Source organism: Strongylocentrotus purpuratus, unplaced genomic scaffold (assembly GCF_000002235.5).
Source record: "Strongylocentrotus purpuratus isolate Spur 01 unplaced genomic scaffold, Spur_5.0 spur5_scaffold_10, whole genome shotgun sequence".
Taxonomy (NCBI): Eukaryota; Metazoa; Echinodermata; class Echinoidea; order Camarodonta; family Strongylocentrotidae; genus Strongylocentrotus; species Strongylocentrotus purpuratus.
Window position 1 is genome coordinate 8,510,689 of NW_022145595.1, and position 18,385 is coordinate 8,529,073.

Consider the following 18,385-nt stretch of genomic DNA (forward strand, 5'->3'; position numbering starts at 1 on the left):
TCTCAACAAGAGATGCAAAAAGACAATAACACTTTTTTTCCTTCATCATTTAAGTGTGAAAGTGCAGATCTCGGATCTCTCTCTCTCTTATTTTTCCTCTTCCTCCCCCCCCCCCCATCTCAAGCCTCTGCACTCTCCCTGTTCTGTATCAATCTCTGCCATCTCCCCATGGACACAAAAAGACAACAAAAACAACAAATTTTGTAAGTTTTTTTTTCTCATTTACTGGGAACGTGCAGACAGATAACCCTTCTCCTTAGAATAAACGCACATGATTTTTTTTTTCTTCTTCAAACGGCTGTATCACACGCTTTCCTGTTTACCATAATTTGTTTACTTTCAATAGTATCTCAAGAATGAAACACCTCTATACATCCACATCAGGAAACAAACAAAAAAAGAGAGAAAAACAATGTATGAAATACCTCCCTCTTTGTAGGAAGAACTCAAAATATCACAACCAATTTTTTTTTTGTAATGTTGAATAAGTGGAATTTACATCATACTCCAAGTTCACCAAATGCAGACATAAATACGCACCAGTGTCCTAAGAGCTGTCATAAATACACCAGTTTCACATTGTGCACTTGTACTGCAGTGTTTCTTTGTTTAATATATAGATCCTATGGAGCTGTCTACTATTAATTTTCAGCTAGTCAAGCGAGTCTTATTGATGTACATTTACACAGCTACCGAATCTATTTTAAGTGCAGGAAACATTGCCTAGTCTATTAATTATCATCTGCACTGCAATAACATTTGAACTATATATATATTTACCATTATCACAGAAAAAAAAGAGAATGAATTACCCAGTGTTTTTAAAGAAACAATCACATTGCAATATATATCATACTTTTCTGCTTTTAAATTGGAAAGTAAATCAACATTATATTTTAATCTTATATCGTCACACCGATAGATAACTACAGAAAAACACTCTATAATATAGCAACTAGATATTGTGATTAATCAAATATTTCATCAAAGTTAGATAATTTCCAAATTTATATGCGATCCATTATGCCATGATTATTTTTTGGCGAAAGAAAGAAAGTCAAAACATGCCTTATTAGAATTCCTATCCATTTTTTGCACTTAGAATAATATTATATCACATGGTAAAATGTCTTGGGGGTATACACAGGAGTAGACCAGACAAGTACTGCACAAAATATGTCGACAGACTCTATATGGGATTACGTAATCGCTATGATAGCATCAGCATGCACTAAAATCAGAATAAACACCTCCAAATTACAAAGAATGTGACAGTTTAAATTCATTAATCATGTTAATCAATTGACGATATTCATATTCGCCATAGCAAAGCCATATACAGCATTCATATCCTTTTTTCGAACAAATTTCTTTGAAATTTCACACAAATCACAGATTTATCTACGAACATTACACTGAACCACAGGCAAGAGTCTACTATTATACCAATCTACTTTCCAGAAATCCTCTTTACGAGTGAATATTGAAATCACAAATAAGCAAATATTATACACCCAGATATAATCTATTTCATTTGGAAATGACATGGTATCGATTGGTTAGTTGAAGCTAAAACCCGAGGCAAGTTAATTACCGCTACAAATCATCCCAAAGAAAAAGAATGAAATGAACGCTTCCCATGTTGGCATCAAATAACACCAACGAGAAGAGTGCATTCGCAGAAAGTCATAAATCCATAATCTCTATCAAATAAAGCGAGCTAAATTTTCTTTTCACGATCAATGTTTATACAGACAAAACAACAAAGAAGTTCTCTAAAGAATGATGCCATCAGCATGCGTGAAGCAATAGATAAGATCCCATATACCAAATCGCTCTACATTCCAAAGAAACATTTCATAATTTTTCCAGGTTTAATATCATTATTCAACATCTATATTTCACTCCTTACACGAACTCCATGCTGTATTTTTCTTCCCCAACTTTTTTAAAAGTTCACTGTATAGCGTGATATAAGAAAACACAATTAGCAGTTTATTTCCTCCCAAATATCTGCTAATTCTCAAATTGCATCTGTTGAGCATGAGAAACAACATTCTAAGAACACAGGAATCTACTTCATGACACAGCCACGCACACACAAACAATCACTTTTGTCTATTATTAAACATGTACAATAATTACAAGATAATCCGAGTCCAGTCAAAGATTGAATATCCAGGCAGTCTGCTCTGGGTCAAAGGTCAAAGTTCACGCAAGTTTTGTGACCTCGTCTTTGCACTAGCCCTACATTACAAGTACCTACATATAGCATTTGCTTGAACCTGCCTTCTCCATTTTACAGAGCAGGAATTATGACTAACAATACAGTATGATCGATCGTCACATCTTTACGTATCAAACAGAGTAGACATGTCATGAATGGATATACAATAATTGTATTCAAATTTTTTTACAATAAGAAAGCAAGTTACTATTTTTTTAATTCTATGATAAGTTTCCGAAGAATGCGCCTTATATTCTCACATTCGGAGAAATAGCAAATATTTGAACTGCATCAACACAGGTTTATCCAATCCTAGTAATTTAAATTTCTTGTCATAAAACAACATTCTGCTGATGAATACAATGTATAAATGAATACGGTAATGTAAAACGATGCTATGATCTTTTTTTAATTTTCTAAAGTTTGATCCTCTCAAAGTTCTACAAGGATATGAAACGATTTGAACGACCACGACACACAAAAACAGAAAGAGAACAATCTAAATTTCAGATTCGTCTCCTTCCACTGTTTCTTCCGAAACGACGACAGTCGTCATGCTTTCGCCCTCTATCGACTGGTCGTTGAGAAGTCCGTCGACGATCTGCTGGAGGTCCTCCCGGAGTTCACTGTTCTCCTTGACGACACCATCCTCCTCGATGTTGGTCTCGACCTCCTCTTGCTGATCCACTTCTTCTCCGTCTTTCATGAAGGTCTTGCGTGTGACCTTCTTGTGGACTGTGATCCTGGAGGTGGGCCAGAGGAGAGTAAAAAAAATGGTTAGAGTCTACCATTCGTCTAGATATATAACTTGTGTGCATTCAAAATCTTGAGAATACCTGAGTAATCATAAAAAGTCATGAGAAATCGATGGAAAAAACCCCCAAATACTTAAAGGGATTGGGTATCTTTTAGGAAGTATCTGTCTCCAATTCTGAAACAATATCCTGGATTTATATTAGCTCATACTGCAATCATATTTATAAACCTTTGGGTCAGTCAGGAACCCCATGACTTTTACAAGCCGATCGCCTGTCTGATTATCAAGATATTTATGATTGGAAATCGAAATTTCACAATTCGTTTTCCTAACGATTTTTATAACACTACAGTCTATTGGGGAAAATGAGGATGGTAAAACCGGTCACTCAAAGACTTTTACTTTTTTGAAGCACTTCATGATATTTTGAAGCGCTATTTTGTTAGGGCTTCAGTATTACACCATATCACAGACACTGATTACATGTAGGGTCATGCATCTTAGATTTAACATTGTTAAACGATGCCTTTAAAAGATCCTGAGACATCATGGAAAATTCTGAAGATTTGACTTACCTTCTGACATCGTCGTCATCGCCAAAGGCTCCCTCGGGATACTGCGAAGGGTCAATCTCCACAGGGATCATCTGGACAGTGCGCTTCTTGATCCGTCGCTTGATGACCTTGCGGATGGTGCCGTCGTCCAGGGTCTCCTCGTACTCCTCGATCTCCTCCTCAATGTCCTCATCACCATCGACTGAAAGGAACACATTTTGACGATCAAATTAACTCTTCGATGATGCCAATTTAGCATTTTTGATTTTTCAATGTCAATCTAACAATTTCAAAATTATTTTAACTGGGATTTTTTTTTTTTTTTTTTTTTTTTTTTTTTTTGGGGGGGGGGGGGGGGTAAACATTCAGAGATAAACATTTAAGCCTGTCTATTAAGGCCACCCAAGGAAAATACAGTACGTAGCCACTGCAGGCAGTTGGCCATTCTAGAGAGGTTCTCCAACGCATATTTCCTTATAAAGGGAGGCAATATGGGTGACCATTATGGTGGCCTTTTTAGAGAGGTGGCCACTATTAAAGACACGTTTCACAAACTTGATAATGCATGGTGATCAAACCTTGCAGAAGAAAGTTGACCAAAATGAAACAAAATTTATATTCTTGTTCTTTTTTTCAATAGCTTACCTGGCATTTCCATTTCTGGAGGGAACTCAATGTTTGGTTCAGTCTCAACCACTCCCATAGGATCTGCAAATAAGAAATTTATAACACAAGATATCTTGGTCAATATCACAGTATGCTTCTGTTGTAAGAACTTCACCATCTTCGCGGAGAGACAGGGGGGTGTTTCACAAAGAGAACTTAAGTCGAACTTAACTCTAAGTGGGACTTAAAAATTATGGAGAGCCATTTGTAGCCTTAAAATGAAACATGTTTAAAAGCAGAAATTTAAGTATTTTAGACTTTTCATAAATTCCACATCAAGAACATGAAATCTCCTAGATAATAGAAAATATGAATCAACATTTTATGCCATTTATAATAACTTTTACAAAATATTTTCAAAGATGCTAACAGCTTTCCATAATTTTTAAGTCAAACTTAGAGATAAGTTGAACTTAGGATCTTTGTGAAACACCCGCCAGAAGGGTGTTTAATTGTATACTTTTGTAAACAGTTAATGCCTTTCTGTCACCGTACTCACCTGACAATGTCCACAGTCGACTCTGAACTTCAATTTTCATTATTGTATAATGAATGAAAAGAACAGCAAAAGCCTCTTTGAATTCAACGATGATTGCAAAAAATCAAAACGTATTGTGATATCCCCGCCAATAAAACATAGGAAATTTGTACTTTTTTCAACTAGTACAGGCTTAACCCTTGTGATACCAATGCTTCAACTTTTTTTGGCATGAAAGCAAATATGTAAATTAAAAAAGAAGATATGGCTGATGGAATTGAAACCATCAAATGTGTTCCATGCCTTTGAACGAACACGAGTGATGAATCATTCAATTAAATTTGCATTAAAAAAAATTTACATCATTTCGCATCATGATAAAAATACCTACGTATATGAGCAAAAGACAAACCAAAATTTGAACTGCAAAGTTTAACATGGGTATATCGTTAAATAATGGGAGAGAAAATAAGGAATGAGAGATAAGTTAGTAATTGATAAAATTAGGCGCACTGTGCAAAATCTGTGGAATCAAAATGCTTCATTAAGGGGTGAAAAATATGCAGTCGAAACAATACAGGTAGACAAAAAGAGGTGCTGTAAGTGAACAAGTTGGGGTTCAATCAGCAGGCTTTTCGTTGATTCATAAAGAAACAAAAAGGGGAAGGGATTTTGAAAAATGCAACATCCAGCTAAATAAAAAAGGATGAATTTCTGGGTAGGGAAAAAAAAATCAAATTATTCCAACTGCAGAGCAGCACACTTCAATATGTTCTACAAGAAAACTTTATAAGGGAAGAAAAGTGATTTATTTTAAGATAAGACTCTATGACAGTATAATACAGGTGTACTTTCATTTGAAAACACCATCTTGTGGTCATATTCAAACATGAACATGTTTTATCATCTAAATCAACGAAGACCAAATGTTAGGATTTGAAATGCTGTACCATAAAATGTATATTACTACACCACAAATAATCCCTAAATGTCATCATGCTAATTAGATCACAAGCTATACATAATTCCATACTGCTAAATGTGAAATTATATTTAACTTTCACAAAGCTTAATCATATTTTATTCACTATTTTGAGTTGTTTATAATGCTAGGCCCTAACCTATTTCTCCCTTTCACAATGGCTACACCACAACACTCAATATCTTTAACTTATAGTCAAATTTATAAGTTTTCTATATATTTACTTGAAGCAATTTGTCTAGGGTTTCCTTTTATTGTTAGTAACACTCCAAAAATCATTCAAATCCACATCATCTACACACATCCAATACATGCATTGCACCACAAAGAAGTAAACCTACGCGAGCCCTAAACACTACAGCTTTATGCCCGACACGTGTTCCAAATGACAATTGTTCTGAAATCAATATCTATATAAATTACTAGCCAAATTCTGAACTTAGACCCTGGAACAAACCCTAAACCTAACCCTGACCTAAACCCTAGCCATGACCCCAACCCTGATATGGGACATTGCACTGATGCATGAAGGGTATTCTCCAGCTAATTTAAATGGTATTATGCATTTCAAATCAGGGATGTTACCGGTATAACTATCTATCTACCAAGGTACCTTCTCCAAGCTCCAAGGTTGATTTGAACATTTGCACACTCATCCGTTTTTTTTTATTTTTGCTACCCATCACAATTTGCACAAATTTTTCAATTATGCATTCCAAAAGCTTTTAGTAAAACTTAAAAAAAAAAAAATCATTTAATGGATATATGTTGCATGTGCAGTATGAGTATGTCAAAGAGCATTGAAAGCACAGAACAGCACTAAGATGAAATGTATATACCAAAGAATTCCAAAACATAATCACCTCATGGACTGTTTAAAAGCGATCAGTCCAATACAACACTTTAATATGAGCAGCGATCCGAATACATACACATGGATAGCATACTTTTTGTTTTACCATTTTTGTCTGATGATCTGCTGTTTGCTTAGGTGCAAAGTAGTACACGCTATGTCAATGGTATAGGGTCAGGTTTAGGGTTGGGTATTAGGGTTTAGATAAAGTTTAGGGTTAGAGTTAGAGTAAGGTATAGTCTTTCTTCCAGTCACACAATCAAATCAACATCAAACAGGCTGATTGTTTGAGTCTGTTGTCAGTTTGTTAACAATCTGTTGCGAGTCTGTTGTCAGTCTGTTGTCAGTCTGTTGTCGGTCTGTTGTGAATCTGTTGTCAGTCTCTTGTAGGTCTGTTGTCAGTCTACTGTCAGTCCATTGTCAGTCGGTATTTGGTCTGTTGTCAGGTTATTGTTCGTGTGTTTTGGGTCTGTTGTCAGTCTACTGTCAGTCTGTAGTTGGTCTGTTGTCAGTCTGTTGTCAGGTTATTGTTCGTGTGTTTTGGGTCTGTTGTCAGTCTACTATCAAAGTCTGTCGTTGGTCTGTTGTCAGTCTGTTGTCAGTCCGTCATCAGTCTGTCGTTGTTCCGTTGTCAGTCTGTCGTTGGTCTGTTGTCAGTCTGTCGTCAGTCCGTTGTCAGTCTGTTGTCAGTCTGTCGTCAGTCAGTTGTCAGTCTGTCGTCGGTCAGTTGTCAGTCAGTTGTCAGTCCGTTGTCAGTCTGTTGTCAGTCCATCGTCAATCTGTTGTCAGTCTGTTGTCAGTCTGTTGTCAGTCTGTTGTCAGCCTGTCGTCAGTCCGTCATCAGTCTGTTGTCAGTCTGTCGTCAGTCTGTCGTCGGTCTGTTGTCAGTATGTCGTCAGTCAATTGTTAGTCTGATGTCAGTCTGTCGTCAGTCTCTTGTCAGTCTTTTGTCAATGTTGTCAGTCTGTTCTATATCTGTTGTCAATCTATTATTGAACCATTGTCAGTCTGTTGTCAACCATTACCAGCCTGTTGTTAGTCTCTTTGGTGTGACCAGGATATAGGGAATTCAGTAATTTTCCCAGGGAGTATTTGTCACCAGAGCAACCATCTTTCTCACACAAATGCACTTGCAGGCATGATCATGGTGCTAATGTTTCATATGAGTGCAGAAGAGTGATGAAAATAAGCAATATCTTGTATATTTATTTTCATCATGATTGGTATGTATCAAAAATATCACAAGCAGCATAGCACACCTAAACCTTCAGTTTCCCAGTATATATGCATATTTTTTTAGTTATTATTATTTTCATTATTTTTATTTTCTTTACTAATCAGAGAATGGAGTTCTGAAATCCCACAGTGCAAAATTGTCCATAAAGATGGTTCCTTACTAGTGGTTTAAATGCTTATGTATGTCCTGTCAGTGGGTGATCAAACAGGGGGGGGGGGGTTAAGATTCAATATACAGTATAGCCATTGCATAAGGAAAGAATAGAATTGCAAATAGAACTTGGGTAATCCAATTACCATTATGTTACTAATATCTTTGTTTTGCAGTTAATTATACCTTCCCCAATTCCAAATGGAGCAGTAAGAATTGGATGTCTGAAATTTTGTAAAAAAACGTTTAAACATTTAAAATTGTGTACATCAAATCAGTGAATGTTATAAGGAATTCAAATTGACCCTCATTTTTTTTTTTTAAGGGGCAGCTGATATTTCACCACTTAGACCGCAAAATACACTATATTAATCTACAAATGCTAACAGGCTTTTTGAAACTCCACCTCATTCATAGCATGCTGCAGCCACAGATCCAAGAATTATTTTCCATCGAGGGGGTGAGCAGCTGCAAAGGGAGTTATCCCCCAAAATAGGGGGGTACCTGCCCCTTGCAACCCCCTCTGGATCTGCCACTATGCTGCTAAAAATCAAAATTGCAGCCTTTAAAAAAATTCCATTCCTTGTTTTACCCACCGTCGGGAAGGAAAGAAAACTGCCCCTCAAGGAAATCAGTGATTTCGGGCGTTTTGGGCTCGCGATCCTCGGCTAAAGAAGGAGAGAGAAGAAGAAATTCAGAAACTTTAAAACAACAAAAGAAGTTTTTATTCCCTTTATCAACTTTATCAACAAACTTCAACACCTAAGGGGTGGAATAATGATATAGGTGTTACTATAATGATGACAATTATCTTCCTTTTATTTAATTTCCTAGCTCCAAATATGCATAATCAATCACCAGCAAGTCACAATCGAGCATTCAATCAACAATCAACCAATCACATCTTGTTGTCTACAAGTAAGTAATGTACTAATAATAACCTTTTTTGTTTCTCCATTCCTTAAGAATGAAACTAATTCGACACATCCTCATGCAGAATAGATATATCCTGCAGTATTCAAACTATCTATATTTTCTTTCATTTTGTAATTCAAAGGAATAAAATCAAATGTTTACTTAACTAAAACTAAACTGCTTCAAGGAAATATTATCAAATAGGAGAAGGATAACATATGCTGTCCCTTAAGGGTCAGTCCTCAGGCCCACTTTGTTTTTATCCTATATCAATGATTTACGATCTTCCACTAAATATTGTTTAACTTAGATTATTTGCTGAAGATTCAATTATATTTCATACTTTTGATAATACTACTACTTTTCTTATTTGCATTCATTCCATCTGTTCTACCCCCCCCCCATGTTATCATAATGATAGTTCTCTACATGATTTCATTTCAAGTTTTATTCGTCCAATCACCTCCAGCTTCAGCCCCTCTAGCTCCACCCACTTCTGGCTCCTCCTCCATTTCCTTCTGAAGCTGATTGGCTGCGGCCAAGAGGTCAACATCGTCCGGTAACAGGTCAACGTGAGGAGTGGTCGGACTGGCCGGAGTGGATGCTAGATATCCAAGGGTCAGTATCAAATTAGTTGTAGCCATAACAAATCTTACTTACAAACGACAAATTCAAAAACACTTTCAAGAAAACAAGTGAAGGGCAATATCGAAACCTATAGAAATCATGTCTGGGGCTGTTTCACAAATATCCTAACATTAAGGAGAGCCATTTGTCGCCTTAAAATAAAATATATTCAAATGCCAATATTGAAGTATTTCAGACCTTTCATAAATTCCACGTCAAGAACATGAAATCTTCTAGATAATAGAAAATAAGAATGATTTGATTCAACATTTTATGCCTTTTGAAATAACTTTTACATAATATTTTAACAGCTTTCCATAATTGTTAAGTCCAACTTAGAGATACATGTAAGTTCAACTTAGGATCTTTGTGAAACAACCCCCCCCCCCCCCCCTCCAATATGTCGTTGTTATGTTGACAATTTTAATAGGTGATTGACAAGGATTTTGAAATATCCTCACATTGTTTCTTGATTATGTTTGCAGTCAAGTATCACCATGAATTGCATATACACAAGAACATTAGCAAATCGTCACTAAGGTCAAAGTTAGATGTTTTCTCTCCGACAAATATCCAAGGTGACCAAATTTATAAATACCGGTAGAAGTAGAGATAAAAAGCACAAATATTTATTCAAAAATCCTGATGGGCTATTGAACACGATTAAAAATGGCATGGGATAGGCATTGGAATCAAACATATGGAACGACATGAAATTTAAAAAAAAAAGTGGTCTGCAAAGTGTGTAAGGAACCTGTGCACCTGTATACTGGGGCGAAAGTTGTGAAACAATAAAGTAAAATGCAGAGCAGAACATCAGCAGATTTAGAGGGCCACACTGTAAAAAAAATAGATTTGATAACACTGCATATTACATCATCACAACTGGTAATCTAAAAAAAGTACATTGCACTGAGAATTGTTCAGAAGCATAGTGATAGAGAAAAGAGAAGATAATAGAGTTATGAAGCTCAGCCTTAAACTTCTCCCTCAGGGAACCTACAGAGCTGTATGAAATAATTCTTGGAAAAAAATGTAACATCTCAGCCTCACTATCTTCAGAGATCTGTACCCTATCATCTTCTCCAACCAACTCGATGAGGATGTACAACACGTGCTCTGGCGATAATTGCTCTGCAGTCGATTCCTACACTGAAAGAATTCCCAACTTCAAGCACACACCCTAACGTATAATGCATGTAACCCTCACCCTAAACTTTCATAATATTTACCCGATTGCAACCTAACCTAAATAGAGTTCAGAGGAAAATTCTGCAGACTAAGTGTTGATCAGTCTCTATGAAGTACGTGATCCTACAACCCTACAGTACTTCCCAACCATGACTCAAAGACTTGAAGCCCATCTGCACTAGTTTGGCCAGGAGGGATTAGACCACCCTGCTAGGTTACTGACAGGTGGTTATCTCATCAACTCAGCTCTCGATCAATATAAGAAAAAGAGGATCATGGGGGACCAATGGGCACCGCTTAGGCATTGTTTTCTATATAGAGGGAGCAAGTAGCTATAATTAGTAGTACAGCGGGGCTTTAAAACTTACGAGAAACTTCCTCAGGCTCTGCTACTTGGGGAGCTTGGCCTTCTTCCATTGGCTCGTGGTAGGCCTTGGTGAAGTCCATGTTGAGAAGGTCCTCCATCTCCGCCTCTTCTTCCGGTGTCATGGCATCTAGATGCTTCAGGTTGGTCTCTACTGCGGGTGGGGCAGATTCTGTGGCGCTCATGTCCTCCGTGACAATAGGTCCTGCGGGAGGGGCTGGTGCCTCCTGGTCATCTTCGGGTAAGTCTGACCATTGTAACGGAACAAAAGTGTCAAAAAGTGACTGATTAAAGAAAAGTATCTTTCATCAAGTTGCATTTTCAAGTGGTAATTCCGACCATTCGAATGGAAAAGAGATGTGGGGTTTTAGAATGGCGAGTCTGACCACTGAAACAGAGTAATGATGTCTTAAAATGACCAGTAAAACGTGGTATAGGTGATCATGTTGGATTTTCTTTTGGTCAGTCTGACTGTTAGAACAGAAAATAAGGCATTGAGTTTCATTACGAGTGGAAAGGTGTGACCATTGAAAGGTGTCGCCACTGTCAAGAAGTAACTCTGTAAGAATTTCATTAAAGTCTTGGATTGATGTTGACTTTGATGTGTAGACTTTTCCCTACCCTCTCAGTTCTAACCCACCATGGGCCCTGTTGCACAAAACTTACCATTGATGGTAACTACCATGGAAACCTTGATTTTGATTGGCTGTTGAGCCATGTTACCATGGTAGTTGCCATTGATGGCAAAGTTACCGTCAATGGTAAGTTTTATGCAACGGGCCCAGGTTTGGAGTTATTTTCAAGTTGTGTATGGCTTTTCATCCTATCCAAGGGACTGAGTAATGGCAAATCTCAACCCAGGGGGTCATGAGAGGGTTCATGGTAGGATGTATTCCTTAAAAATGCACTGTACCCTGATCTCAGGGATAAGAAAGATCCAGCCCTTAAAAATGTGGACTTTTAATAATACTGGTACTTGAAATATAAACATACCATTGATTGCAAATTCATTCAAAGCTTGGGCAAAGTCTTCTAGTTCTTCTGGTGTGTATGCTGGCTTCTCCTCTCTATCTCCTAACACCATGGGTGCGTCCAGTTGCTCATCGACCAATGGCTATGGAGAATATATATAAAATGACCAATCATGAAGCTTGTTTGATTTATAAGAGACAGGAATCAACGAATCATAAAACTCATTGCAATTTAAATATTTTGTTTTAATTCAAATATACAAATTATGAAAATCATAATGTCAACTGAAATATTCACTGGAATGGAAAATAATTTGGATAAACAACAAATTGAAGTAAGAATTGCAAGTGATTTGTATATAAAAGATAAACAGCAAGTCTTTATTTCAATGCTAATATGAAATTATCTTTTTCTTTCATATTTTTCTTATTATTTTGCAGGAAATGTGTATGTATATCAAAAGGAGTAGATATGCAAACCAAATAAATTTGATATAGAAGTTAATTTGATATAAATGTATATATACTTCATAAATATATTGATATAATCAGGAGAGGAATTTAAAATGCAATTTTGTATATAATTGGTTTGCTATAGTATAAAAGGTGTATATTTTTGGCAAAAGGTGTATATTTTGGCAAATATGGCATACATGTGCCTAAAATTGTATGTTTTGCAAACAAAATAAAAGAAAACTCACACTTGTCTGAAATTGAATTCATTAAAGAAAAGAACTAAAAACAAGATACAGTATCATTTATCCAAAGAGAACAGCAAGGTACAACCACACTCGTGCACAAACAGCTGTAGGGGGGTAATACATGACAGGATACAACACAGACGATGTCTTAAAGGTGAATCGAACTGAAAATAAAGTTCAATTTGTCACCTCAAATAATCACATTAATCATTTCATTGCTTTGAGAATCACACATCTATTGCGCCATGTTACACTCCTACAGAATCATACGACATGTATCTCAACATTAAACATACACACACATTAAATATCTGAAAACTAATTAACTAAACTCTCTCATCACTTCTCCATCATCCTTCTACATTCATTCAAAACTCTTCCTTTCCCATTAATTCAACACACATCTACCTTAATACTTGAACAAACCAAAACTCAGTTAACTTCTTTCAAAGCACACACTGTATTGAGGATCCATCAAAAATAAAGATTTTTGCGACAATCATAGTTTCCACAAATGTTTCAGAACACTTGAAATCATAATACACTTGTGTATATCAATTTCCAAAGAGTCTGTGGAAATGGGACTTTTAGATAAAAGGAGATGGGATGAAAAGAAAGGAAAGACTTCAAACAGAAGAACTTTGAACTTGGGAGGGGGGAGGTAAGTTGTAACACAACTGAAAAAATGAATACATGGGACTAAAGAAGTGAGTGAAATGAGGGATACAACTAAAGTAGTCAAAAGAAAGAAATGAAAGAACGGACTGTAGAGGCCGCCAGAGCATGCTGGTAGGAGCACGAGATGGAAAGGTTTGGAAATGAAACGGAGGGCGAAGCAGCCCAGTCAAATGCGACGAGTCGGTAGGAAGAACCGAGTCTTGGAATATGCTGAGAAAGAAAGATAGATAGATAGAATGATAATGGATGAAACGATGAGATGAAATGATAGGAAGATGGAGATGAAACGGCCAACCTAAATTGATAACAAAGCAAATTGTTAAGTGAAAATTAAAAAACGGCATATAACAAAGTCATTGAAGATGGGCATATTTTTAAAGAGAACAAGGGGGCAATTGGAAGAAAAAATATCAGGATGATGATGGAGGTGCACCTGCAAAGAGAAGCACATTCATGGCTGAAGGACATTCATTAGATGTGAGATGACAAGATGGGGAAACGTGATTAATACTATTTGCTTTATTCTTAATTCATATCTTCACCTCCTTCCATTCAACTCTTCTCTTTCTCACTCTCTCGCTCTCTCTCTCTCACGCTCTCTCTCTCTCTCTCTCTCTCTCTCTCTCTTGAAGTCTCTTCTCCCTCTCCCTCTCAATAGATTACACATAAGGATGTATTCGGTCAAGATAATCCGTAAGTTTAAAAGGAAATGTATTGTTTGTTAAGAGCTAGAAGTGCATTGACTATAGCATTAATATATGTAAAATGCTACAATTCAATGCTCTTTTTTACTCTCAGCAAACAATATAAGAGGGATGAAAGAGAAAAGGATGAAGACATACGGTGCCAGGGATAGATAAGAGAAAAAGAAGATGGATGGATGGTGAAATATGTACAGTAGATGTTTAAAAGGAAGAATATTGAGGGAAAGCAACAGAGATGAAATGAAAGATTGTGAAGAGGAGAATGGGCATACAAAGGTATTGATACTGAATGAAGGAACGAGAGTTAAAGTAATACAGAGGGAAAGACGATGCAGTGAAGAGAGTGGTACAGAGGAATAGGGAGAGAAGGAAAAAGAGGAGTACAGAATGACAAAAGGGCATGAAGATAAGGAGGGGGGAGACACAGAGAGAGAATAATACTGGGAATGTCTGAGATAGAGAGACAAAATAATCATGGAAGAGAGAGAGATAAAGGAAGAGAAGGAGATAGAAATATAGTAATATAGAAACAAAAGAGAAAGAGAATAAAGAAACACAGGAAAAAGATAGAAAGAGGGAGAATGGTCGTTTGTGAGACCATTTTAATAAACAAAAAATAAGGATAAAATTGAAAGATAATAAGGACTAAAAGAAATCCAAATAATTGAGTATGAAAATTCATTTGATGTATATGTATGATGAAGACACAGATAATTCATATTCAAATAAATATTTGGCTGCTACATGACTCGAGCATGCCACAAAACGTGATATATATTTCAATAATAGGTTACATGCAGCGGAAAATGGAATATATTGTTTAAAGAGGTAAAATGATAAAAGAAAAGAAAAGAAAAGAAAATTAAGAAAAGCAACTATGCAGTCTTCTGATCCAAACGGTACCTCGGATATCTGCGGTGTGCGTTCTTCCATCTCCTAAAATGGGGGTGAGATAACGACGGAAAAATAACAATATTTATTTCGAAAAAACGTGGTAAGACATGAACAAGGGGTGGTGAATTGAACCAAACTTTCAAACAAGCGCTACAGAAAGCCTTTGTTATTAAACAGTACCATACTATAAAGTGCACGATGCTTCCTTTATGGATTATCTGCTTCAGTGACAGAAGGGCGTTAACTGATTTTCTTGTACACAGTTAATGCCTTTCTGGCTCTTAACAGCCAATGCAATGCTAGTTGTTTAGAACTACCATACCATGAAGCAAGCGTAGGCAACTATGAAAAGCACTACACAAGGATTCTTGCAAAAGTTAAAAACTCATGAACATTATTTCCCCTTTCTGTTGGGTTCCTTTAATCATAACATTTACTGTTTTATTTAATATTATTTAGAAGAGTGTAAATACAAATCCTATGAAATATTTCTCATTTCATATATTGAAAGACATTATCATTTTTATAAATTTTGAATAAAAACCTCAAGACTATATTCTTCTTAGTTCTCACATGAAAGAAACATAATAAAAGACTCATTTAGAAGACATGAGTAGGGAAAATTGCATTTTCCCTTGATTTATCATAGATATCAGTACAAAATGCATGTTGCTGTTCAAAAATGTTTCAAGGCAAAATGGTATCAATGAAATGTTTCAACAAGAAAGCATCAGTTATTATCAAGCATGCAAGATTGGGGATTTTGTTTTACAGTTTTACATGCAGGAATATTTGAGAGCATACATGTACACTAATGAAAAGCAATTCACAAACATAGATAAATGCAAAAATTGATTAGACATCTGAAAACAAAAATGCAAGTAAGTGATCTCAGAAAAACTTCAATATTATTGCTAGTCTCAATAAGTTACAAATTTGAAAAACAGACTCATTTAATTTTTTTTTTTGGAGGGGGGCGGGATTAGAAGTTTACAAAATGAAGAAAACCATTTTCTTATGAATCACTTTGGTTTCAATTAAAATCTCACAAAAAGAATTGTTACATTTTAAATAATTTGCTTTTTCAGAAATCCTCTACTAGGCATACAATATGATTGTAAGGATCCAAATTGTGTACTACATTTTGCAGCAATCATGAATAGTTTGTGGAAATAGAATAATTTCAAAATTACTTTTGAAAGAAAGCACCAGCACCATATTTTGTTGATGAAAAGAAACGATGCAATATTAGGTAATGATAGAAAAAAACAATAGCATATGTAAGGACAAACAAATACAAATTGAATTATGTAATAACAGGACATTAACAATTGTTAGTCACAAAACAAAATAAAATAACGTATAAACAAATAATATTTTCCTTTATAATTCTTTTTTATTATCTATTATTAGATCAAAACAAGAAATCATATATATTTCAATGACATGCATTAATAACATCAACAAAATAATGGATTATGCTTGCAGTCAACAAACATACAAAGCAAATGCTACCGTCAAATTATAATAGAAAGAACAAAAAATAAATCAGAATAATATAACAAAAGCTTTTCTTCTATCCAAATGCTATATTTTAGCATTTAGTCATGTCTGTACGTAATAATTGTAAAGTTTTGAAAATTTATACCATTAGTTATGTCTATAAGAAATAATATTATGGCTTCATAATTTTTCGATTTATCATAAATTATGAATTTTTGTTTATTTTCTGCACCATATTAATCAAGGTTTTGTATTTTTGTTCTTCTACATGTACATGAGCTTTTTCTATATTAAGTAAAATTGAAGCTTTCTCCAATTTTATGTAAACAATATGTTTGTTATATAAATACATGATAAATTTAGATAGAATCTGCAAATAGTTTCCTATGTATTTAGTATTCAAAATAAACATTTCAATAAAAAAAAATAGACTTTGTATTAATCCTCTAAAATATATGCATCTAAAAATATATTTTAAAAAAAATAACTGTTTTAAATATTAAATTGAAAAAATTAATAAAAAACAAAACATTAATTTTACTCATAATGGTAATAATAACAATGATAATGACGATGAGGATAATAATAATAAGACAATAACTTGTCACTAGACTGGATGTGACAAAATTAGCATTTAAAACTTGAATATGTAATCATTCTTTCAAAAAGTTGATACTGTATTGAAGAAAATAAAAGGCTTTCAGATATCTTCATAATACTAAATAGTAAATTTTAGTTTAAAAATAATTATATATATATATTTTATTTTTGACTGATCAAGGCACAATTCATTAAATACTGTGTTTATTTAGATCGAGCGCATAATTTGATAGCAATTCTTGTTAGATACAGCGCATATTGCACTTAAAATAGATACATTAAATCAAATTCTGATTCTATTTTTTAGTGCACTCTCCCTGTACCTATTTGTTTCTGACTACTATGGATAACAATTAACATGTTGAAATTTGTGGAAATATCTGTTAATACCGGTATATGAATTACTTAGGCATGTTTAAATTAATTGATGATCAAGTACTATTTTTAGTATAGCAGATGTCAAATATGTTGTCAAATTGAATGGAAGAAAATAAATGTTCATTTGAATTGAATTGAATTGAATAAGATTAATTCAGTTGAAGTATTATCTCAAGTAAACTCTGATTACACTTTATTAAATTTGATTGTAACTGTTTTTTAGAGCATGCATTGAATGCTTTCTGTTGTTAGTGTTATTACTTTGTTTTATTTTAGAATAGAATTTTGTCTTTCAGAGCTCCATTGCTCAAACTACGCACAAATATTTTTTTCAAGTTAAAGCACTTACTTTCTAAAAAAAAAAATAATAATATGAAAGACTGAATAATCCAATTAACATATATTCTGATAAAATAAAGATTCTTTTGCACTAAAAAGTATTGCTGACTATCATATTGCAATGTTAATTTTTAGTGCATATATTACACTGTGTAACCTTATTTTATATATTTCTGTTTACATTGTAAAGTAAGAGTTGTTGGCTACAGCTTAAAGCTCAAAATTGCAAATATCAAGCAAGTTGAATAAATGTAATGCATTGCACAAGATGAAATCATATTGCCTTTCTTGCAAACATATGCAACAAAAATAAAAAATCATGCAGTAAATAAAAAGAAAACGTTAGACAACAGATGCTTTTGAATGTAATCCTCAAAGAAACATAAGGAACGCAACAGTCAATAAACCCAGGCAAACAACGAGAACCTTGAGGTCAACACTCAACAACCAAATCTTTAGGTTTGAATCGAGGTTACTTTCATGCAAGGCGTGAGAAGGAATGCGTTGGGATGTGTTCTGAGAGTCTTGTCTTAATACCTCTCTTGATCTCGGCTGAGTCTGAGTCTGCTCTGGACCTGCTAAGAACTCGGAGACAGATCTAGTCTGCAGGATGGCC

At 34.8% G+C, this 18,385-nt stretch overlaps 1 protein-coding gene across 3 annotated transcripts in view; it reads right to left on the reverse strand.

Moving 5' to 3' along the window:
- Window positions 1–204: 204 nt before the first annotated feature.
- Window positions 205–18,385, reverse strand: part of LOC576280 (ankyrin-3) — a 119,554-nt gene continuing 101,373 nt past the window's right edge. Inside the window, exons 50-55 of one of the 3 annotated variants that reach the window (XM_030979383.1) lie at window positions 14,959–14,991; window positions 11,995–12,115; window positions 11,006–11,248; window positions 4,184–4,246; window positions 3,560–3,740; window positions 205–2,970 (exon numbers count right to left, since the gene is read on the reverse strand). In XM_030979383.1, coding sequence (XP_030835243.1) covers window positions 2,727–2,970; window positions 3,560–3,740; window positions 4,184–4,246; window positions 11,006–11,248; window positions 11,995–12,115; window positions 14,959–14,991 — 885 coding nt within the window. In that variant the 3' untranslated portion in view covers window positions 205–2,726. Of the gene's footprint in view, window positions 2,971–3,559; window positions 3,741–4,183; window positions 4,247–9,224; window positions 9,424–11,005; window positions 11,249–11,994; window positions 12,116–14,958; window positions 14,992–18,385 lie in introns of those variants that run through there. The other 2 variants (XM_030979384.1, XM_030979385.1) reach the window with 2 other exon arrangements.